We start from the raw sequence: 25,917 nt of genomic DNA, 5'->3' as shown, positions 1-25,917 counted from the left end.
ATATATATATATATATATATATGTATGTGTGTGTGTGGGTGTGGGGGGTGTATTATATACACATATTTACATTTTAAAATGTCAATTATACAGAGGAGATGTATTTTTAATGTTTTGATTAAGCAAAAGACAAAGGTCAGCCTATCGGTTCCGCCCTCACATGACTAGAGGTATGTAGATATTTTTTATAGCAAAATCAAACCGGTAAGTTTACTTTCTCTTCTTTCACATTTAGACGTGCTTATTTTTTTAAAATGAATTCTTTCATAGTTGTATTAAACAATTTTTACTTTACAAGTAATATATATATATATATATATATATATATATATATATATATATATATATATATATATATATGGGTGAGTGTGCGTGTGGGTGTGCGTGTGTATGTGTGTGTCTAGTTATTTCTTACAGAAAATATTTTAAATATTAAAATAAAGACAACAGAAATAGACAGATAGATAATAAGCGCATGTGTGAGTTCAAGTTTATTTTACAAACATAATGTAGTTGCATTTGCTATCGTTTTTAGCATTAATGAATCATGACTAAAACTTAAAGAAACGTGAATAACATCCAGGCCTTTAGTTACTAATTAAAAAAACACGAAAGCTTAAATCAGGAGCCAGTAATTATATAAACAGCAGCCCGCAAAGGTCAATATATATATTTCCGGAGGTATATATATATATATATATATATATATATATATATATATATACACATATATATATATATGTATATATATATGTGTATATATATATATATATATATAAGCCTATATTTGAAATTTTACTTGAAGACGTAGATATTTCCCTGATTTAAGGTCGAACTGAAAATTTCTACTCTTTAATAGTTACCTAGTTGTTACATTTTATACGTAGAGAGGTTTTCTATTAACGTCTTGCAAAAGAAACAAAGAAAATAAATTCAACACAATGTCTTTCAGTTGAAGTAAAACACCTATAATTATTTACCAGTTTCCAAATCTAACCGCGAACATGTATTTCACAGGCCAGTGACAATATGATCGTCTTCATGTTTTTCTCAGCGTCAATAAGCAGTGTTTAGTCCGTCCATCTAACTAACTGTTACATCTGACAATCGTTCTACTGTATACGGTTTTCCAAAAATCATGTAAACTCTTTTCAGAATAAATGAGACTTGTTAAAATGTTGATGCCGTGCTGTCAGTTTGTTGACAAATCAATGCTGTGTTGATACCAGAAACTGCCCCTTTTCTTTACATGGTAGTTTCTCTCTGCTGTTTTTCATATCTTCTACATCTGCTCTTACGTCAACTTGCGCAGCGGTTAGTTCATTCGTTACAAGATAGGTGCGGTACCAGTTTACATTATTCTTGTGGGTATATCTATATCATCCGTTCTTTATCTATCTATTTAATTAGCTACGTGTATTTATAAATGCATATATAATGAAAATAGTATTTATGTGTGCATATTTGTTTATGCACATATGAAGTACTTCAACTGATATGTATACTTCCGGAAATGTGAAACGATAAAGAGTCTACTAATCATTTCCTAAAATATTACAAGCTAATAATTTGGATTATAGATGGTGTACATATAAAGGACTAGTAGCGTCATAAATTCAATATTAAAATCTATTAAAGTAAATACACCTTTGGACTAAGATATTATTTAGTAAATTTAAGTCTATAAAGTGGACAATATGTCACAGTTAAAACCCGGAAACATTTAACGTTTAACCGGCCATATTTCAGCACATGTAAAATTATCTTCAAACGAAACGGATAAGGGAAACTGTTCTTCATATCAGTTTGGCTTGAATTGAAACGATTGAAACTAACAACTTTTTTGGAGAGACGAAAATATAAAACAACTTCTACTACAACTATGACGTCATTGGAACCATAATTACTGTCATCTACTACAGATGTTACTACAAAAATAACTACTATTAGTATTGAAATGAAGTCGGCGCTATTAATATCTGCAGACTTGGATAATTTTTACTTTACCTTGTGATTAATTTGCATGTATGTAGGAGTGAGGACTGGATCTGACAATAAACGATAGTCGAAGACATATCCATGCTTGATCCGGCGAGTCACTAAAAAGAAGAAAACTTCGACACTTACATATATGTAAACAATATGACCGGCAAGAATTACAGGTCGACGTGAGTTATTTTGATTCTATATTATATTAATAGGACACGGTTATTACTTTCTTCTCTTTCAGAACTTTCTATTTCTTCTGATGCGATTACGAACCTATATATATATATATATAAATATATATATATATATATATATTTATATATATATATACATACATATATGTATATATATATATATAGGTTTGTAATCTCATCAGAAAAACATTCTTATATATATATATATACATATATATAAATATATATATATATATATATATATATATATATATATATATATATTATATAGTGTCAGGCTATATATAATGCATATATAATAGAATTTGAAGATAAAACGTATAATCGAACAGGAAAAGCAACAATAGAAATCCAATTTTGTCTGCGCCTTCGAAAACCTTATATGCTCTCTTCAGTCAGTCTCACGGCATCCGATAATGTTGCAATCATAAATATGTGACTCAAGCATGATTGCAAATTGATACCGGAAAAACTTTGTTTCGTCCATCTCAGTCGTAAAGCCAGGCTACATTTATATTTTCGCACGAAACGATAAGCGCACAATAAATTATTGTTTCGAAACTCTATTATGTTGAAGGTAGCAACCTGATAAATCCGAGTGTAGTTCCGGTCTGCACCAAAGAAAAATTCACGTAGAATGTAGTCCCTTTTCGCCCGGTCTGTTCTGTATGTAACTAATTTTGTTTCTTGAATTAATATAATTAGGAGAATATCGCAGACATCCGTGCTATTAACAAAATCATTTTACTCATCAGAAATGAATTAATGCATCCTCCTCTTTTTATGTGTATTAAACTATTCTCACTATTGTTTTAACTTTTGATTGTTACTCTTACTACCTTTCACTGATGTAAATTTCGCCCTTAGTCAGGTGCATATTGCCGAACTCGGGAATCTTTCTCTCGAAAGGAATTCTTAACGAGACCGTCCATTCTAAGTACGGATTAGATTTCCCTAGTTCCATCATCTTTGATTGAGCAGAAGTCTTAAGTCATTAGTACCTTTCCATACATATTTTGGAATTACTGATAATCAAAAAGATTGATACCAGTGAACAATCCTAGAAAAAATTAAGTAATATTTTTTGCTACGGAAACATAATTTGAATAAAAAAATAAATTCTTTGCTACTAATGAATGAAATCCTTATATTGTAAATCATTTCGATTCCTCAACAGTTATTCATGGTTTATTATTTTTAAATACTCCAATAAAAGATATCACTTACGTGAAAAATTGGAAAGTTTTGGCGCAACATTATTATTGACGATATTTATTGCACTGTCACACAACTGTTGAAAAAGAAGTTAAAGACATTTTTTAAATGAACAACACATGAAGTATTGTAAGATGATTTGGGTGTAGAGAATCTGAGAAAATGTGCATATTTTATTTTGTATTTACACTAAACAAATGAATTAACCCACTTTGCTTCCTGACTTAAACATTAAAAACAATATTAATACACAAGTAATATGTCAATTCAATTTATATTTCCTAAATAGTGAACACTAAACTAACAAGTTACTTGTGAAATAAGATTTTATTTGAATTTACAAGCACAAAATACCTCGTGACACGAGAAGAGGTCTCGGTGTAAGTCTCAGGAATTTGGAAACACAGCTGATAGTCGCAATTAGTCACAAAGTAAAACGTATTTACTTTAGTAGAGTCTTGTGTGACATTGCTTTAAACTAGTGTAAGCCATTCGGAAAAATTGCGACAAGTATGATTTTCGTGAAAGTTGAACAATACCAATTAATGAGTATTCTCCAAATTATAAGTTTAATTTGACAAATTTAAAAAAAAGAAATGTTGCAATTACACCTCTTGCAAAATTAAATATATCAGATTTTCAATGGATTGCATCCACAATCCTTAGAAATCAAATAGGCAATATTGTCTGATGTTCAATTATTTCTCATCAATATTGCCTTCATATTTTTTACTTTTTGTATAAGAAAATAATGTATAGGATCTTAATTCAAATTCGAACAAGTATTCTAGACACCTGGTTTAATTAGTAATCGCACGAAAGACCAGGACACAAAATGTTTAAAACAACAACAACAACAACAACAATAATAATAATAATAATAATAATAATAATAATAATAATAATAATAATAATAATAATAATAATAATAATAATAATAATAATAACAAAGACTTTCGCTGGCGAAGATTACTATTGACCGTAACCAATTGTTCAGTCTTTTTGAAATTTTCATCTCTATTTGGTGCACTTTAAAAACATTATCTTTCATCTAGCAATTAATGATATAGATATACAATTGTCAATGATTTTCTTAAAAAGTGAAACAGAATGTTCATTACACAAAATAAATTCAAGGTAATTTTTTTTATTCAATTTAAATTAAAGTTTTATACCTTACCTTGTAAAATTTATAAAAGTGCACTTTGAAGATAAATAAATTTCAAATTGATTCTTGTACCTTTATTTTTAAAGCCTATAGTAAAAACATTTTGTTTGACAATTTTCATTCCTTGGATGAAATGATTTTATAACTTGTAAAATTATATCTTGATTGTGATTTAATATAAAAGTAGCTCAAAGCTCTTACACGGTTTTAATGGTGTGTGGGCGATTAATACGATGAAGATGCTGGATAAAAGGAAAAGGTGCACATCTATATATATTTTTAATTTCATTTTAATGCAGTCGAAGATTTAGAAATCAAGGGGTCTCGGTCTATAGGGATTACATTGAATTTGTATACAAATTACACAGATAATCGAATATTCGATTAATATCCTTTTACATCTCAAATACTGGGTTAGGAATTAAGTCAGGAACATAATGTGGCTCTCTTTAATTGACTATTGTACGTGTGTTATAGTTTATCATTCTTGTAATCGTCGTCCTAATGGATTTTAGGACAAAACTTCATAGTATCTGGTGGATTACTCAGCTTCGTGTTGCAACTTTTAGTAACATCATTTAAAAAAGATGCACCATTCCTCGTAAAAGCTAGTGTGGGTAAACCATGTCGACGATATATGATGAAGGTTTCAAATACCATCTAATTTTTAATAGTCTATCAGGGTTTACGTCTAGCGAAAAGTAAGTACATGTAAGCTTCTCCTGAAAAAGCTCTGTAGATACAGGCCTCAGCCACTCGAAGTTAACATATACTATTGCAAGACACGTCGTTTTAAAACAAGTTTTTAGACAAAACTGAAAACCATCTCATTATATATGCATCTATTACAGTAAATGCATAAATAGATTATTTATTGGTTAGAACAAAGTCGAATAAAACTAATTGTTTAGAAGAATGGAGATACCTATTCCACTTCAAAGTATTTAATGAATAAATACATGAATGATTCGGGTAAAATTCTATATTGATTTCATATAAGTCAGAGGATGAAATATTCTTAGAGAAGCATTTGTTTTTTTCATGCTTAGAGTCAGCATTATAAAGGAGTAGCTTTTGCTATCTTTAGGAAACAAGCAAGCGGGACGCTAAGTTACACACATGTATTTGTGTACCGATTCTTATCTAAAGCGATTAAAGAAAATATTTTATAACATTTTATCTCTTTTGACTGTTTTCTGGTTTAACTTTTCAGACATAAAATAATAAAAACAAATGCGAATAATAATAACTATCACATCCTAAATGAAATAATTCTTGTAACAAAATGGATTCAAAGTTATAAACTTTAAGTCTGTCCGAATCGTTTACCACTAAATCAGCGTAATTTTCCCAAAGAAATTTGGTGAGAGATAAAAAAATAACTATTTTACAATTTTTAATGAGACAACCGACCTCGCATTTTCATCAGCAAGACATCAACACAACTTCAGCAAGTCCACTAGCCAACCGATCCCAAAATCCAAACACCGACCCATCATTGTTGAGATGCAACCAGTAGTTGGATCTATGCCTACTAAACCTATGGCCAGATTCAACTATCGGAGGGCTAACTGGGATGGTTTCACGGACAACTTAGAGAATACAATTAATGATGTACCCCCGTATCATCAGGATATGAAGCCTTCCAAGCTCTTGTGTGGCACATTGCCAAGAAGAACATCCCAAGAGGATGTAGGAAGGAATACATAACTGGCTTGGATGAGACAAGTTAGACCATCTATGAAAATTATGTACAAGCATATAACAGAGACCCATTCGAAGAACTTACCACTGAGCTGAGCTACAAACTGTTGGCCTCTCTATCTGCAGCCCGTAAGGAGCGATGGATGGAGACCGTTGCAGATCTAGACATGACCCACAATAGCAAAAATGCATGGAAAACAATAAAGAAGCTAAACAGCGATAAAAAACCGGACACTACAGCAGCAGCAGTCTCACTCAACCAAGTTACTCACCAACTACTTATAAATGGGAAACCACTGCACAGAGAACGAGGTTACGTTAAACAGATGAAAGAGAAGATGGGCGAAGTCCACAAAGAGTCTGATGACATGTTCCCTCCATTTACTGAGGAGGAATTGAAGACTGGAATTAAACATCTCAAGTCTAGAAAGGCATCAGGACTCGATGGTATCTCAACAGAGATGATCCAGAATTTTTGGCCAAGATCTCGTGAATGGATCCTATCACTGTTCGTCTCCTGTGCTGCTGGATACAATATTCCCAAGATCTGGCGACGGGCAAAATTATAGCTCTTCTTAAAACAGGGAAAGATCCCCAACTACCATCTAGCTATCGCCCTATATCCTTGTTGTGTGTACTGTACAAGTTGTATGAACGCCTCATTCTGGCCAGGATATCACTAATAGTTGAAGACCAGTCTGGGTTCAGGGAGGGGCGTTCATGTGTTAGTCAGGTTCTGAACTTGACCCAGTACATAGAGGATGGGTATGAAAGAAAAAAATCACAGGGGCTGTATTTATCGACCTCACGGCAGCCTATGACACCATCAACCACCGAGCACTTCTGCTGAAAGTTGGTCAGACCTTGAAGAACAGAAAAATGGTTTCCATTATAGAATCTCTTCTCTGGAATCGAAGATTCTTTGTCGAAATGGATGGTAGGTAGATTCGCTGGAGGTCGCAGAAGAATGGTCTGCCCTAGGGTTCTGTCTGTGCGCTGACACAAGACGAGAGCTTTTAAGCAATTGAGAAAAGAATCTCCAGTGCCTCCTACTATAAGAAATGTTCCTCAATCCCAATCCTGGGAAAACGAAAGTTTGTAGTTTCCACCTTAACAACCACATAGCCAATAGGAAGCTGAAGATCCAATGGGAAGGTAAGGAGCTAGTAAATGAACCATACCCAGTCTACCTTGGCATCACACTGGACCCAACTCTCTCCTTCAAGACACACATAGACAAGCTCCGAAAGAAGATCGCGCCTCGAATTAAATTAGTCAACATACTGGCTAACTCGAGTTGGGGAGCAGACCCATACATGCTAAGGACAACATCATTATCCCTATGTAAAATACACGGCTGAATATGGCGCTGCAGTATGGTCTCGCTCAGCCCATGCTCAACGCATTGACGCAGATTTCCACAAAGCTTGCCGGATCATAACCGGAAACTTAAAAAGCACACCTCTACCAGCCCTATACCGATTAAGTGGCATACCACCACCTAAAGTCCGCCGGGATATAATTGCGAGAGTTGAGCGTAGAAAACAACTCGAAGACCCCAGACCCCCTCTCTATGGCTACTCGGAGGTGACTAGACGACTTGTGTCCCGGCGAGATTTGCCACAGTGGAGGAACTACCGGACACTCCTACATCCTCTTACCGGCTGTAGATGTGGAGAGAGGTAGACCATCAGTCTACAAATATAGCACTGCCAGAGCTCAGTGAAACCTTACCACCTGGCACACACCTGTCCCGTTCGGAGTGGGTCACGCTGAATAGGGCAAGGGCAAAAGTTGCAAAAACTGGCGACAACCTCCTCATGTGGGGTTACTCTACAACTGCTGAATGCCCCTGTGGTGCCCAAGTTCAGACAACCGAGCACATGTTAACATCTTGCCCACTGGGGCCCAACTGCACGGACGAAGACCTCAGTGTTGGTAATGAAACCGCGCGCCGCTGGTTGAAGACATGGAGCGACAAAATATGAATAAATGAATGATACAACACACATCGTGTATGCATTTAACACATGTCTAATTAAATCAATGCCCATATCAAGGGCATCCAAATTTGTTACGGCATTTAACATTTTTTGCCAGTAAATAGTTGTTCAAATGACAGAATTTAGGCTCACATATAACCGGCAAAAAATACAATCACTACACTCACGTAAATCACTACACTCACGTAAAATACACGCAAATGTTATAGTCTCATAACAAAAATATATTTTAGTTAACAACTTTAATAAAAAAACAACGATAGAGGACCATTGTAATTGTATTTATGCAGCACTGTTAACCAATTTCTTAAACATGTGTGTGTCTAAAGTCGGAACAATTATTTTTTTCTCTTCAGTTTTTAAGCGTATTGATAGAGATTGGTAACATAATTTAATCCATTTATCCGATACACTTATCCCTACCGATAAAATAAAGGTGAGTTCCTATCGCAGTGTCTGCATTCGCGCTGGACAACCGTAAGTCGAAAACTTAATACTGAACATCTCAACTATTAAATAATAATGTACTTTGCGTGTGTACGTGAGTGTGAGAGTTCTTTCTCTATGGACTCGAAAACATTTGGGTCGATTTTAAAAATAAATTTCGCGGAAAGATATTCATGTAGCTTGTGGTGCTTTAATATAGAGTTTGTATCGAGTAATGATCATCGAAAAAATCCGATGAAAAGGAGAACAGACGATTTGGACCAAAGTTGAACTTACACAGTAAAACATACCAAGTGCATTTTGGAAGTTTTACAACCCCTCAAACCGATGAGCTCGATATATACATTCTAAAGTAAGTCCTTTAGATGATCAGATCGCGTTCAAATTAATGTTTGTGTTTAACGCACAATATCACCATGATACATTGGTTTTGCGATTTTTAACTTAAATTAAGCCATTACCACCGCACACGCAGTAAGGCCAGACCTCTAAAATCAAAGTAGGTGCTTAGCTATGATATGTGCGCATCTGAAATGAATTCTTCTCCTTAGATCACAATTGAAGCATGATAATTGATTTTGTCCCCACCGAGAGCGGGTAATCACTCGATTTGATTGAAAAACGGGCAGTTTCCAAAGTTCTGATTACAATAAAAACATGGAAGTGTGAAACATTCATTGATCCTCATCCCATTCTGGATAACATCGGGTCTCCCTGCTAGTAATGTAATAGTTTACTCTAGAAGCAGGAACATTCTTAAGTTAATATAGTTCAATAAACGCATAGAAACGGGTCAATATATTATATATATATATACACTTGTGCCCGATATTATTCATACCCCTCGGATCTTTGAGATTTCTATAAGAATATTGCTCAAACCAGAAGGTAGACAATATTAAAGGGATTTCAAACAATAAACCAAGCATAAGCATTTAATTTAAACTCAACAAATAAATAAATTATGCAAGTTTGAAACATTATACAAAGAAAAACAATAATGGCACTAGTTCAAAATTATTCCTACCTCTCTTACTAATAGTCAATAGCATGCCCTTTATTCTTAATAACTGCCTGTAACCGTTTGGGATATTTATCAACAAGGTTTTTACAAGTATCAACACTGATTTTTGACCATTCTTCAATGCATTAGTTCTCCAAATCCCTCAAATTTCTAGGTTTCCGCTTTTTAACCTCAGTTTTCAATATGTGACAGAGGTTTTCGATAGGGTTCAGGTCGGGACTCTTGCTAGGCCATTCCAAAACATTAATTTGATTATCCTCAAACCATTTCTTGACTATTTTGGCAGTATGTTTTGGATCATTATCCTGTTGAAGGACCCAGTTTGGTCCTAAATGGAGCTTCTCCGCATCCTGTCTAATGTTTTTCTGGAGTATCTCCAAATATTGCTCCTTCTTCATGGTTCCATCTATATTGACCAAACTACCTGGACCACTAGCCGAAAAGGAGCCCCAAAACATTAGGCTACCACCACCATGTTTCACCGTGGGTATGGTGTTCTTTGGGTTGTAAGCTTCTCCTTTCTTCCTTCAAACGTAAGAAGCATCCATATGGCCAAACAATTACATTTTTGTTTCGTCAGTCCACAAAATACTTGAGAAAACGGACTCTGGAGAATTCACATGGGTCCTAGCAAACTTTAGACGTGCTGCAAGGTGTTTTCCGGTGTGCAATGGAGTCCTTCTTGGTCTTCTTCCTTTCAGACCATTTTCACGCAGAGTCCTTTGCAATGTTTGCCTTGATATTTTTATGCCAGAAGACTCCAGATTTTCTAAAATGTCCTTATTAGTGGTGGTTGGATTTGCATTAACACTTCTTACAATATTCCTGGTGGCTCTAGCAGACAGTTTCCTTTTCCATCCTCTACCAATCAAGTTGTTTGTTGTGTGGTGGCTCTGGAATTTTTTGATGATGCTCTGTACTGTTGCTGTAGGGACCTCAAATTTCTTGGAAATTGACTTGTAACCTAAACCATCCTTATGTGAATTCACAATTTTAGTCCTAAGATCATTACTAAGCTCTTTTTTCTTCCTCATTCTAATAATTGTTATTCTTTTATTGGTTTTCAGTTGATATCATTTTAATTTCTGAAAAATGCAAAAAACGAAATGAAATTAATCAAAGGTTGTATAAAAGCATTCAAAATAAGAATCAAACAGAAAACAAACAGTCAGAAACTCGATTAATACTGAAAAAATAAGGGGGTATGATTATTTTTGAACATTGCAGATTTTATAAATAGCTGTATATTTCTTTTATTACAAGTATCCCGAGATTTTAAAATGACGAAAATGATCAGAAGAGGTTTATTAAGAATATGTATCAATATGGACGTAAACAATAAATTCTTACAAAAGTTACACCTAATAAACTCAATTTTCAAGGGGGGTATGAATAATATCGGGCACAAGTGTATATATATATATATATATATATATATATATATATATATATATATATATATATATATATATATAAGCTTTTGAAAATAATATAAGAACAAACCAGAAAGTCCCTTTCCAACAACAAACTACATTAGCAGTAAATCGTTGGTTATCAACAGATACAAAAACTAATCAAAGGAACACGTTAGATCAAGTACTCGGATTTATATGGGTAAAAAAAGTCTGTCACTAATTGTTTTCCATCCGTCTTATTACGTTTAGTCTTCGGTGTTAGATCTGCATTCTCCTTGTTACGAAGGACGGTTTGCCTGCCATCAAGCAAATTAATGATATTTATGCATTTAATTGCCACTGCATTGCTGGCTATATTGGTCGAACCTCCTTGAACTTGGCGCACGTGTTATCACATGCCTGAAGAAAATAGACTATGAAAGCAACATGGTGTTCGCCCTTCTTCTGCGTTGGGGTCTGCCAGCATCTAATTGGAAGTCCAACTTGTGTCAATGAATATAAATCGCATTGTTTTAGAATTTTTCACTGGGCAAACTCTCAATATTATTTGAAGGCTTTGAAGTCAGTCTCAATACTTTTACCCAAGCCGTCGCTTTCCGACGCATTGAACATGCTCGGTGATATATCTTAATCGTTCTCATGCCCCATCATACACCCCTTACATATTTTCAAATAAAGTATATCTCTTCATGGAAAAACACTGATTTCTTAGTTTATTTGATCGCATATTTGTATGTACTTGTACTTTACTCGGATATGTCATATCGTTCTTCAGATAAGATCGTGTGGTCAGGAAAACGTACATATCGTTTTGGGGGCTTTCCTGTCAACGGGTTTTTCACGTATTGGCTCCTATCACTGATGTAAAGTTCTATCAACTGAATCACAATTGAATGAACTGGTCAATACAAGAAAATGACCTTATATAATTAAACAAATCCTGTGACAATATACGGTTTTGAACTTGTCGTTAAACTGTCTAAAAACTGCGTTAAAACATTCATTAAGTTAAGACGCGCTTACATCCAAATAGAAAGAAATAATATTAATTATAATAATAGAAGCAATAATAATAATAATAATAATAATAATAATAACAACAACAACAATCATGATATTATTATTATTAATAATAATAATAATAATATATATGTATATATATATATAGATTCATATAAATTTATAATAAAAATAAATTAATTAATGAAATGATTAAATGAATGAATAAATAAATTAACGCACAGAGATAACTACACTGTCGACACTTTCTACGGTATTCATTTTGCCCTAAGCAACGTTGAGAATATTCAGTTATCTCCATGAGGCATTTACTAGCTGGTCCTCTTCCTGACCTCTACTTCCAATCTGGCGTAAAAATCAGTATAGGGAGCCTGCAGGAAAGCCTCTAGTTTAATCTCACCAGCTCGAAGAAATGCAACGCAATATTCTGGGGCCAGCTCCTTTTTTTATATCACCCTGTTTCTGTATCGTGTATTGATGTTTTTCTACCCGGATTTCATGAGGTATTGTAAATGTAATTAAAATATTTATTTTCTTGTGACGGCTTATTACTTGTGCGAGGGCCAGTTATATGAATTGTATCTGAATTGAACTACTCAATACAATAAAAATAACGCTTAATAATTAAACGTTCCTGTTATAGGGCATGGCCTAACACGTGAAATTTACATGTTCAAAGCTAACATATTCGTTAACAAAAGACCTTATCTAAAAATATTTAAAACTAAATAAAGAAAGAAAATAATGATCGTGATAAATAATAAAATAAATAAAAAAGTGAAATCAAACAAATAAAAATACATTTCAAATTTTAAAAATGCATAAATAAATGAATAAAACCATTAAATAAACGTACTACCACAGATAACTGCTCTGTGGATGCTTGCTATTCCATTTGACCAGTGACACATTGACTATTGTTCGGTTATTCTAGATGAAGCGTTTACTAGCTGCGATTTTTAAGCCATTATTTCAAAGCTGGCTTCTAAGTAAGTATAGCGAGCCTCCAAGTAAACCTTTTACTCTTATTTCATCGGCTCGAAAGATTGTAACGTAGACTTCATATGTAAGCTCTTTATAAGATTATCATATTTCTCACTCTTGTATTGATGTTGTTTCTCTACCCGGAACTCATAACGTGCTGTCAACTCTATTAAGCTTAATCGTTTCCTTGATCCTGGCGAGACAAAAATGGCTGGCCGTTGCTTTTTTTCTCTTATAATTTTTGGGTAATTAATTTGCCGGTCAAGGTGGTCTGCGGTGACTATCCAATCATCATGGAATGCAAGGATAGTTTTGCTATGTACTAGTAATGAACCAATTAAATGTTTTGATTTGATCCACATTTTTTCTCTGTAAGCAAAAAACATGTGGCATACGTTAGCTGATCTGGGCTTCGTGTGGTTAATTATTCTTGTCATCAGTTCTTCCAGTACCATATTATGCCGCCATATATATAGGCAATTAGCAAGGCCCACTCTGCAGTAACTAAGCACATGTTTCATAGTCTGTGGTTTTTCGTTTGCATAAAGGGCAGATTGAATCATTTCTCTTCTTACATTTGGAAAGGTTTGTCATTGACAGGAGCAGGTCTTAAGTTGAGAATATAGTTAAACTCTACTTTAGCGCCGATATATATCAAATGACATATCACGTAATGTTTATTTGCATAGCTTCTTCCCAGTTTGGTCAGTGTCTACAACTAATATCAGGTCGTAAGGAGGGAATAAGAACAATTTGAAACCCTTCTTCTCTACGGCTTGTTTGCGTATCGCCATCAGGTATGTGAGGTCGGATTATCTAAATTGCATTGTAATGAATTGCTTCATACAATAAAAATAACGTTTTATCAGTAAGCAGATCCTCTTACGAGTAATGGCTTTCGCGTGTTGATTAAATGTTTGAATGCAAAACATTCGTTAAGGCGCGCTCACATCGAAAAGAAAAGAAATAATAATAATAATAATAATAATAATAATAATAATAATAAAATAATAATAATAATAATAAATATATATATAAATAAATATATATACATATATATATATATATATACGTTAAGTATCATTCTTACACATTCGATCTAAATATATTGCATCATTTTGATTCTCATAAATGTTTAACTATTATGCTGAGTAAGAGATTAAACAACTATTAAAACAGTGTATATTACTTAACTGGTGACATAACACTATGGATTAAAACCAGTGCAACTCTGAAATATCTAATTTTTATAGAATTATTTGTGCCAATTTCGCTCATTAAACTAATAAAATATTCGGAAAACAGTAGAAATTTGTAAAAATATTGATTAATTGATATCTTCCTTTTATTGTTGAGTACCCAGAAAAAATCAGTTATCTGAATTTTAACAAGGAGGCACTCAACCGTTTTATTCCATTTTAAAAAAATTATATTGAACAAAATATATTCCAGATTAAAACCTACATCTACCGGGTGCAATTCAACACCCATAAGGCTTGTTTTTATAGTTGTGTGGTGTGTCTTTTGGAGACAAATATGTCAATATATACACATAACTAATTTTATGTATATTAGGTTGTTGTCAATAATAATTACACGGCTGACGCGAATGCAATGTTGTTAAAATATAATTTTCATGAATGGTGTAAATCAAATACAATTTGGATCAACATAACAATGTATTAGTTTAGCGTCACCTGTCCTGAATAAATCGCTATTTGGAAATAACATCCAAAAATAAAAAAAGATAACCTTATCACCAGATTAAAATCTGGGGATATAGCGAATGTTCAGTAATACTCGTTGGAAATGTTAGTTACAAAAAAAAGGTGTAATTGTTTTCTTTCCCTAAAGCTTCTGCTGTTTAATATCATTATTTTGGTGTAGGAAATACAAACAGAATTTATCATAATAACAGATCAAGTAATCAGAAATTCATGCCATGTTTTATTTGTCATATTCTAATATTTCTCTCGGTATTTCTTGTCCCAATTGTTCAGCCTTTACAATCTAACATCTTCAAATAGCAAAAAATCAACCGAGAATATCCGTGTGTGAATTTCATAGAGGTAAATATGTGGGTCTCAGTTTTCTCTATAAGTGTGTAATAATAAATTAATAAATGCTCATTAGAAAATATGCACTTACCTTCTTTTTAATGAGCTTGTCTATTTTGCTACGGAATAATCGAAGGATGATTTTCAGAATAATATTGCTGGAAGAGACACGTATATTGGCATTGATGTTACAATTACCTGCTTTCAACGACAGTCCTCCATTAGATGTCTTGGCTGAAATAATAAAATTTAAATCTTATAGTAAATAATTGAGAATATTTCTCTTTCTTCTTTTCGTCTTTATTCTTCATATCCCTTTCAACTAACTAGCAAATTCCGTGTATTATTTCTGTTTCTGCAGTGCGTTAAAACTGAAAAAAATATGATCTGACATGGGTTTTTCCTTTTTGTTACCAATCATATCTGATCTCCCTTTTTGGGTGTGATAATCTTTTTATACATCAATATCTCATGGGATTTTTTGGATAATCTGTTTATACATCAATATCTCATAGGATCTTTTGATAATCGTTTTATACATCAATATCTCATAGGATTTTGTGATTTCGGATTTCGATTTATTTTTTATAGCTTTAGTCTTTGTAGAGTCGATTCAGTTGTTTATATTGTTTCAAGCGTATTGTCTTTCGCAACCATGGCAATATTTATGCTTATACTATTTTCTGGTTACTTGGTTGTATTTACTTTTCATGTAATGTACTGTTTTATTTCTTTAGCTTACATAGTCTGCATTCGCTGTTTTCTTGTGTTCTTTAAATATTTGCTTTGATATAGTTCATTCTAATCATGCTGTCTTGTGCGGTTGCTATTATTTTCTCTGTTAAGGTGTTTATTCGTAACCATATCAAAAATATTACATTGAGTCTCCTCTGTTGGCCCTATTATGAAACATCAATTTAGCAAATTGTCTTCCGATTTTTTTCTCTCCTCTGTTCTCTGTCTTGTTAATACCAGAGTGTCTCTTGCCACGGTTTTTATTCTTTCAATGTTCTGCATCATGTATATTTCTAATTATTTCTGGCAATTCTCGCTGGCAATAATAATTCGCCTTTACTGAAATTTGGGTGGCATGAAACCTCAATGTCGCAGTCATTTTTGCACAAATGTTGGCCTGATTATTTCTCTGCAGTTTTTCTTCAATATTTGACCACCAGACTTGAATACTTCGGCTGTGATGGCGTCGGAGCCAGGTGTCTTGCCAATCGACATCTGCCAGATAGCTGTTACAACCTCCTCCTCTGTGGGTGGTGCGTCGAGGACATGGTTGATTGGCACTTTCATTTGTCTTAGTGAAGAGTGAACCATCGGCACCGAGCAGAGGAGATGTGCCTGATGACACACTTCAAGGACTCGTAGAAACGTTTCATGTCGTGCCTATCGACGTAATCTTGAATCTCGTCGGCTTTGTTACTGAGCTAGGTATCTTGCATGATGCGCAGTTTTTTCTGGACTTCACGTCGCTTACCACAGTAAACGTCTTTCAAGTAACTTATCGAGGCAAGAAAATAGAGAATATATTTAAAACAAAATGTAAGAAATGTGTTAGGGTAAAAAGGCACTCGCATAACTAATGCACGCATACACACGCGCACACGATAACTATATATATATATATATATATATATATATATATATATACGCACACACACACACACATATATATATATATATATAGATTAGATAAGTCACAGATTGGAGATCAAGTGAATTATACTGTATGATATCGCATAGAGGTAATACTTTCAGAATGATCGTAGCCAAAATGATTAGCTCAATATTAAAAAATAGAGTAATACATAATTTTAATGAGTACAGTTAATTCTTTAAATCAAATATGCAAACATATATTTAACTTAAGAATTTGTTGTTTGAAAGTAGGAGTATGAATAGAAAAAAATCTTTTTTTAATTAATCCATGGATTATCAATTATATAGCTCATATTTTCAGAGGAAATTAAATGCAATTAGCAAAATGTTCAGCAAGTATTTTGTTTTCAGCACATATATTGAAAATGTTATTTGAATGGTGAATAATAGTCATGGGAAAAAGGAGTCCATTTATCAGAATGAGTTCAATATTTTCCAGGATATTACTGCCAGGTTGGAGGATTAGTAACCCAAAGTAATAATCAGTAATCCAATATATCAAGAACGTTTGTTCCATACTTTTATTTCGAATGGCATACGAAATAGTCGTCCTCGTCAGCGATATAAATACCCGTTAGTAGAAGAAATGAAGAATCCTTGCGGGGGCAGAAATAGTGCATCAAATATTGAATAAATGTTCCATTCCATTGCACATATTTCCGTCGATGATGAAAAACGTTCATGGCTGTGTAAATTCCCAAACCCTTATACGTTGAGTAACGTTTGAATGTTTTGTGTACGAGCGTCCTTGAATTTAGCAGATCTTGGATCGGTAAATATTCGGAAAAATTCTTTTTCCAGTCCGATAGCCACAAGTATGAGTCTAATATGAGCCGATTTTCTGATCGTTTTACTTGACGAGAACAAAGCAAGAAGCTAGTTTAAGGAGAAAAGGAAAATAGGGAATAAGAGAAAAGAGATGAGGAGGCGAGAGGGAAGGCTAGACTGTGCATGCTGACATCGTATATATTAGAGTTATATCATGTCGGTACATAAATGAGGGGGGAATAGAGATACGTAACAATCTAGGAGTTTGAATTACTTGGCAGACATATTATTTAAGTGAGTTAAAAAGGTGTGTATAATTATGAAATGGATAAGTGCACACGAGCGGAATGAAGAACGTTACTTATAAATATGTTCTGCTATTGGTTGGATTAGAGTGGATGTCGGTCGGTTTAATTACTATCAAGACCAACCTACTTTCGTCCACGTGTTCATAGTGCGATTGGTAAAGGGGCAACATCGTTATCTAAAGATCTAAGGTTCATTTATCGTATATGTTTTTTGCACGATTTTTAAACATTTGATATTGAAACAATGTTATTTATACCATTTTTTTTTGTTTTTCATTGTGTTTTTTTGTTTTTTGTTCCCTTTTTATCCTTTTTGTTTATCCTATTGTTTTAGAGAAGTTTTACGCCCGTTAGCTCTGTTTTTTTTGTTTCGTTTTTTTCCGATTTTTAAACAAGTTTGACCAGGGTTATTAAATCGCTTATTCTTTACGTTCCCCCTACATACCAACCTCCAAACACCCGAGCAAAGCAATCCTTTTATTATTGGATTTTTGTTTATCCGCTTTTTTTAAAAAGAAGTGTTACGTTCGTTTCCTATTTGTTTTACCTTCGTTTGCTGTTTTTTTGTTTTTCCAATTTTTTAAGAAGTTGTTTAACCGCCCCCCATACACATACACACCTCCAAACACGCGGGAAACGCCGAGTACCCCCGCTAGTATATATATATATATATATATATATATATATATATATATATATATATATATATATATATATACGCATATTGTTATTGCTACTTTAAGTAAGGTGACTTAAATAATTGAACTGGCTATACTTGAATTTTTTCCTGTCTCTGCATAACAAGATTAGCTCATTTTTGGCGTTTATTCAGAGTGTGTTATGACTGCAACAGATTCTGAAATGCAAAGAATACAGAATTTGGATCTTGGTGTGTCGGAGTTTGATTTTTCAATATATTCTATATTCGCGAGTACGGAATTTTCCTACGTGAGAAGTTTTTTAATTAGAGATTTTAGGGAGGTGCCTTTATTGCTATTTGCAGTCTCATTATTTAAGGAACTGACATGGTTGTTTTTTTTTTCAGTTTTATTAGATTTGCCGTTGTGCCGATATGTGTGGGATTTATCATTCGCTTTTATGGTAGTTATATAGTTTATATTTCTATTCTGGGTATGAGATACGTTTGTAGAGGGGGAAGGGATAACAAGGTCTGTGCCGTTTTCAAGAGGGGATTAATGTGTACCTTGTGTTAGGAGGTATTGCGTGGAGGTTGTTTGAGTTCTCTAGTGTTGTTGTGTCTGTGGTTAATGTATTTTGACTGGAGTTGTTGAGGAGTCTATTAATTACATTTGCTGTTGTTATTTGGAGTTCAGTGACTGTGTATGAGTATGCAATCATTTCTTACAGAGCACAATTGTTTTTATGACAATTACAGTTTTAAGTGGATGGTATCTGCAGGGGATGCGTCTCGGATTTTCTTATCTTTCATTTCAGTTATTTCAGGTTATTATCGTTTGTGCTAGACTAGACATAGTAGAGTAATATATTTTATTGAGTTTTAGTGCCGTACCGATGCGACAGTGCTGTTCAATTATTTTTTAAAAATCCTTTGGTATGTTGGTTTTAACATTGGAACTATATGTCGGGTTGAACAAAATGGATGTGTACGCTTTTATTTATTTCTATTATTTTTATTTGGAGTGTTATTGGATTTAGTCCTAGTATAGGTGTAATTTGATTTGGGGTTATGCTTGTTCGAAAAATCACGATAGCATTATTAATTTTTATTTGTGTCATGCTATGTGTGATTACATATTTGTAATTGTTGTTTCTTATTAATTTCCCTTGTATTCAATCTTATATGTGCAACCTGAGTTGCGTAAGCGTAAGATATTATAATAAAGGGTGCTACTTTGCCAAATATTTTATTGTCGGCTGATAGACGTGATATCCTAATAATAGATCTTGGATGACTCCATTGCTTATGTACATAGAATAGGCGCATATTATGCTTATGGTAAGTGGAGTAGTTTTCTGACGTTTAATTCAAGAATATATCTAGGAAGTGGTATGTATTCTTATTGGGATCAACTTCAATTGAAAGGTCATAGTTTCTATATAAATCATGTAATTTCTTTATGATGCTATTGTATTGCCTGGGTCCATCCGTTGTGATGAAAGGAGCATCATCCCTATATAGGCCTCCCTGCCAGCTTTGGAATCTTGTGCTGAGCTACTTTAATAAGTAAAGGCCAACTAGGTCGGTAATTTTTGCAGAGTTAGCCGATCCCAGCAGGATGTCAAAATATTTGGGGGTACATTTTCTGGCCCAATACTTTCCATCAAACTTAATCAGAGAGTGCCTTGCCAGAAGAATCAGTATTCTTTATAAATCTTTGAGATTGGAATTATTTTTAGCGAAAATCAGAGCGTTATGGAGAACTATTTGAGATATAGATTGGTAATAATTACAAATATCAAAAGTTATAAAGTTGAATCTTTTTTTATTTCGAGCTAAAGTAACGTATTTATTTATTTTATATATCCTGTCTAATTCATTTTTATGAACAGTTTTGTAAGATTTATTTAATTCTTTATATATAAGCTTCCTATAAGTGGGGGTATTCGCTCTTGAGGTGGTGTTTTCTTTTATCTGCGGGGGCAAGAGGTGTGGGTTTTTCTTAACCTTCTGTGTAATGTTTTTTATTTATCGGATGTTTCCGCTTTTTTAATTTAATTCGCTTAACAAGGTTCAGCATAAGTTTTCGAATTCCTGTAAGTGAGGTTTAAATCTCGAGCGAAAGGCTACTTTTAATCCATATAATTTCGCGGTTATTCTTTCAATATTGAAAATCCATGGATGACAGAAATACACATACTGTTTCTCTTTATATTCCCTGATTTAAGCAATAAATTCTTAACTTAGATATATGTGCATATATTATGATTTACAGTATTGAATTCTAATCATTAAACTATAATATAATATATGTATATATATATATATATATATATATATATATATATATATATATATATATATATATATCAGAGAGGCGGTAGCACTCTCTATATAGGGATGGCCCGTACACGCCTATATACGCCTACAAAACAAAACTATCCAAATCTCAACTAAAATTAACTTATAAGTTTCAAAAAGCACATATTCTTACAGAGAATCGTCTTACGAATCCAACGAGTGTCAGAACGTCGGTTAAAATGTCAAAAGAGAGCAAAAAAAAAGGGTACAAAAATGGCCAATTGTTCTTCGTTCTTCTTTCTTCTTCTGCTTTCTTCTTTCTTTTGAGACGATGTATCTCGGTGTACGAACGGTCTCTGACAACAGTTCAAGCATCAATCGACTGCTCTTTACACGGAGAAGTGCAGTGACCCATCGCTTTTTAGCTAACTCCATAATTAAATAAGATTACGTGTAATAACAAGTGTTAAAAACTATATACCCAATGTAGACAGACCACTTCGAACACGGAACTTCTCTCAAAAGGGACAGCTCCAAATAATACACCGGATGCTCACAGACGTTCCAGTTTGCCAGTGGCCTATATTTCTTGGACGCTGAATATTTGAGGTGAACGTTAAGGTGTTTTCTTTAAACAGTAACCCACCAGCGTTAATGAAACCACGAAATCTTTATCTCAGTTGATCAAAATTGTTATAAGAGTAACCTATCAGCAAGTACGATGTCAAAAAAACAATGTTATAAAAACAAATAATTCTTCAGATTTTAGACTGTAAAATATGTACAAAATGTCAATGCTGTGACCAGGATTCGAACCTAGGTTAGCACGGCCACAACGTGGGGTCCTAACCTCTAGACGATCACGGCTAACACTGACGTCTGTCGCTCTTGGCAGAAAGACACATGACTACTGTCAAACTATTGAAAAATAAGGAGGAAACTTGAAATTCTCACGCATGCGCAAAAATACACTATAGCAACCATTGTTAAATGCAGCTGAATCTCTTCGCTCGCTAAGAAAAGTAGATTAGACCAGTTCTTCTAAGAACTCACCAAACGCCAAAGGAAATAAGTTAAATTAACCGCAAAAGAAACTGCAAGAAAGCCATCTTCTAAGAACTTACTGGAAGCTGACCAAAAAGAATCAAAATCCAAGCCCTAGCCACAAAAATAACTAGATATTGTGGCTACTATACACACTCTACTAATAAAAACAAGTAATTTTTCTAAAATAAACTACAATAAATTAACCAAGTAACCTGACACTGTCACTGATTAGGACTTCATATAAAGATAACAACTACACTATTGGTGTATATACCGTTCCACATTTAACTATTGGTGACGGGGAAGTATCTCAATTCTACGAGAGTTGTCTTGCTATAAGATAAGTGATATTATAGTAAGATACACATAAGTGCTATATGTTTACATTTAATAAAAAATGCCAAAGTCAGCACGTAGTAAAAAAGCTAAGAGAAATATAGACTATGAAAAAAGCAAAGTCAAGCTATTATCTGAGCAAAAAGAATACTATCAGAAAAATGCTGAAATAATAAAAATTAAGTATCATGCAAATCCTGAGGCAAAGAAGGCTGCCTCACGTGCTGACTCAAAAGCATTGTATAACAAGGATCCTGAGGGGAAAAACTGCCTCACGTGCTCTTTATAACAAAGAACCAGAAAAAAGAAGGCTGCCTCACGTGCTCTTTATGACAAAGAACCAGAAAAAAGAAGGCTGCCTCACGTGCTCTTTATAAAAAAGAACCAGAAAAAAAGAAGGCTGCCTCACGTGCTGACTCAAAAGCACTGTATAACAGGGATTCCTAGGGGAAAAAGCTGCCTCACGTGCTCTTTATAAAAAAGAACCAGAAAAAAAGAAGGCTGCATCACGTGCTGACTCAAAAGCACGGTATAACAGGGATCCCAAGGGGAAAAAAGCTGCCTCATGCACAAACTATTATAAATATAAATATCAAAAACTGCCAAATCTTTGCCAAAACGCCAAAGAATAAACCAAGACAAATTTAATAGTGAAGGTATGAACATTTTAGAACTTTATAATACTCTAACTGTTTCATCAGAGAGGCGGTAGCACTCTCTATGTAATATAGAACCGATGGAGGACCAAGAGGCAACTCCTAAGGCCCAAAACCCAAAGACCTTAAACCCAGCAGGAAGCGACCTGCTACTAATGGAGGCGGCAATGAGCCGCCTCCTAAAAAAGACAATACTATCATGAATGTAAATTTACAAATAAGACTGTAAGTAAAAATACTAATTAACAAGAATAAAAAAGCATTGGAAATACAAAAGGATATAGGGATGGTATGCCAAAAAGTATACAAACAAGATAGCTATGAATGGCTAGGCACATGGAAATAGAATTGCATCCAAAGCATAGCCCTACAGCTATTTACAACCGTAATGATGGCACGGAATGAAGATTGGAGAAAAGCTATAGGGCTATACTTTGGATGCAATTCTATTTCCATGTGCCTAGCCATTCATAGCTATCTTGTTTGTATACTTTTTAGCATACCATCCCTATATCCTTTTGCATTTCCAATGCTTTTTTATTCTTGTATATATAAGATTAATATATGCCTGTTAAAGACAGAGAGAGAGAGAGAGAGAGAGAGAGACAGACAGACAGACAGACAGACAGAGCGAAAGAAACAGAAAGCACGAAAGATGAAAATATATACGTACTTGCTTTTAAAGTCACTTGCAGGGCAACTGATCTAATATCCACATTTAATGAAAAAGTCTTTCGCATTTTAACCCTGAAAAAATTAAACATTCTTTATTGTTTCAATTTTCCAATTACAGTGCATCATTTCAATAAGGGATAAACCCCCCAAATTCTGGAAACTGTTACGTTTAATATATATATATATATATATATATATATATATATATATATATATATATATATATATATATATATATATATATATCAGTAATCTGCTAAGATTGGTTAGGTACTTCACGTTAGGAGCAATTGTTATTAGGAGTGTATACTGTACTAATATTTAATTCGAGGACAGTGATATATGAGAATAATTTCTTACAAAAAATGATAAATTTAAGACTTTTTCATAAATTTTGGATGCAGATTAGTCTGGTATATATATATATATATATATATATATATATATATATATATATATATATATATATATATGTATCTATATATATATATATATGTGTGTGTGGGTATGTGTGCGTGTGGGTGTGTGTGCGTGTGTCTGTGTCGTAATTTAATGTTTAGGTCGTACAAGTTTGTAGTTCGCTTGTAGGTCACTTACTTCTTTGTCCCCAATCTGAACTACACGAATACATTTCCTAACTGAGCTGACATAAACTGCATCGGTTTAATAAACTCTCAAATATCGCCTGTGAATATTAATGGGTTCATTTTTTCCTGCATGGAGGAATTCAATGAGGAATCCTTGCTTCTTACATACATAAATGACAGGAGTTACACTCTTAGAGTCCCATATTATAAATATTATTAACAGATAATTAAAACCATCAAGCTATGGATGCATACGTTTAGTCGTATTTACAATTCAATTCGCAGTCTGCCTTAAACATTGCGTCGGTAGAAAATAAATTTTCATTACTTTTCGAACTGCCCGCATGTATATATATATATATATATATATATATATATATATATATATATATATATGTGTGTGTGTGTGTGTGTGCGTGTGTGTGTATGATGTATGTGTGGGTGGTAGTATGTGTGTATAATTTATGAAATGACTTCCAAAGAAGTTATAAAATATTTTGTGTACGGTCGAGTCTGAGATGAAATGTGGTATATTGACATCGCTTGTACTGATTACTACAAGGATAGGCCTCAGACGCAAACTTAAATTACAGCACTATCATCATTAGGGGGCACTAAACATTTGCCATCAAATTAAGAGTTAGAATAAAGAATGCACTAGCGTAAGTATAACAAGTGAAGACGGTTTTAAAGCAAATATAATACGCACAAAAAGCTCAAAGTAAAATAACTGAAGATTTATCGTTTTACTAGGATATAAAAACTTACAATAATATATTTTGTTTTTTGTGGGAGGGAATTTAACAGAACATAATTAACAGTAGCTAAGTAATTAATAAATGTATTTAATCTTCAGTAGTTGCGTCTTGATTTAGTTTCGCTCTGTTCTTTTGATAGCTGAAAAACAGAATGGTGGAATTGTAGAATGAATACTTCTCATCCAATATGTGGCTCCTGATACTTAAAAGCGAGAAATCGCTAGTTGTGGCAGTTAGAAGGTGTAAAAATATACTTTTGTGTATAATTGCATTCCTTGTAAAATGGTGTCGTAAGAGTACTCCGTATTGAGCCTGTGAAATTTTAGCTACTTCCCTTGTATATAAGAGCGATGATGGCCACTGTGCTCCTAGGAATAAGAGTAAGTTTTAAATATTACGAAGTAATGTGTGTATTACTGTGTTTCATGGCTAGAAAACGTAATCGGTAATGACGTAAACGTAATCATTTTCGGTGTGCCAGCTTTGTCCAGAGGTGAAGAAGTGTGTCTACTTTATTATATACAAGAACGAGATTTGGATAATTATAATGCTCGTTATCTTGAGTTGAGCATATTGGGAAGTGATACACGATATACAATTTGTGTATTAAACACGGCTCTTTGTGTAAACAAATCGAGTTTGGGAATTCTGACGATGTAAAAAGTTCGTTCATTCACTGCCAACACAGCATCTGCTGATTGACGAAGTGGTTCAAAGCTTTGACTGTCGTTCAGGCGGTGGGATTTCGATCCTGGATTGAGTTAGTTGCCTGTCTAGCTGCATTGACGACCTGTGATACAGCGAAAGAGTACTGTACGTCGATTACTATATATATATATATATATATATATATATATATATATATATATATATATATATATATATATATATATATATATACTCCAATTATGAAACATAAATTTCCACCAAATATATAACACACGAAAAGACAG

At 33.5% G+C, this 25,917-nt stretch overlaps 1 protein-coding gene across 2 annotated transcripts in view; it reads right to left on the bottom strand.

Moving 5' to 3' along the window:
- Positions 1–25,917, bottom strand: part of LOC145276828 (bactericidal permeability-increasing protein-like) — an 81,241-nt gene that overhangs the window by 39,081 nt on the left and 16,243 nt on the right. For both annotated transcript variants that reach the window (XM_080128180.1, XM_080128181.1), the window contains exons 4-7: positions 23,618–23,691; positions 15,312–15,454; positions 3,411–3,474; positions 2,008–2,099 (exon numbers count right to left, since the gene is read on the bottom strand). In XM_080128180.1, coding sequence (XP_079984306.1) covers positions 2,008–2,099; positions 3,411–3,474; positions 15,312–15,454; positions 23,618–23,691 — 373 coding nt within the window. The remainder of the gene's footprint in view (positions 1–2,007; positions 2,100–3,410; positions 3,475–15,311; positions 15,455–23,617; positions 23,692–25,917) is intronic.

The sequence above is a fragment of the Euprymna scolopes genome, chromosome 5, assembly GCF_053919585.1.
Source record: "Euprymna scolopes isolate OS-2025 chromosome 5, ASM5391958v1, whole genome shotgun sequence".
NCBI lineage: Eukaryota > Metazoa > Mollusca > Cephalopoda > Sepiida > Sepiolidae > Euprymna > Euprymna scolopes.
The sequence above is the reverse complement of the archived record's forward strand: the minus strand, read 5'-3'. Positions and strand labels throughout refer to the sequence as shown.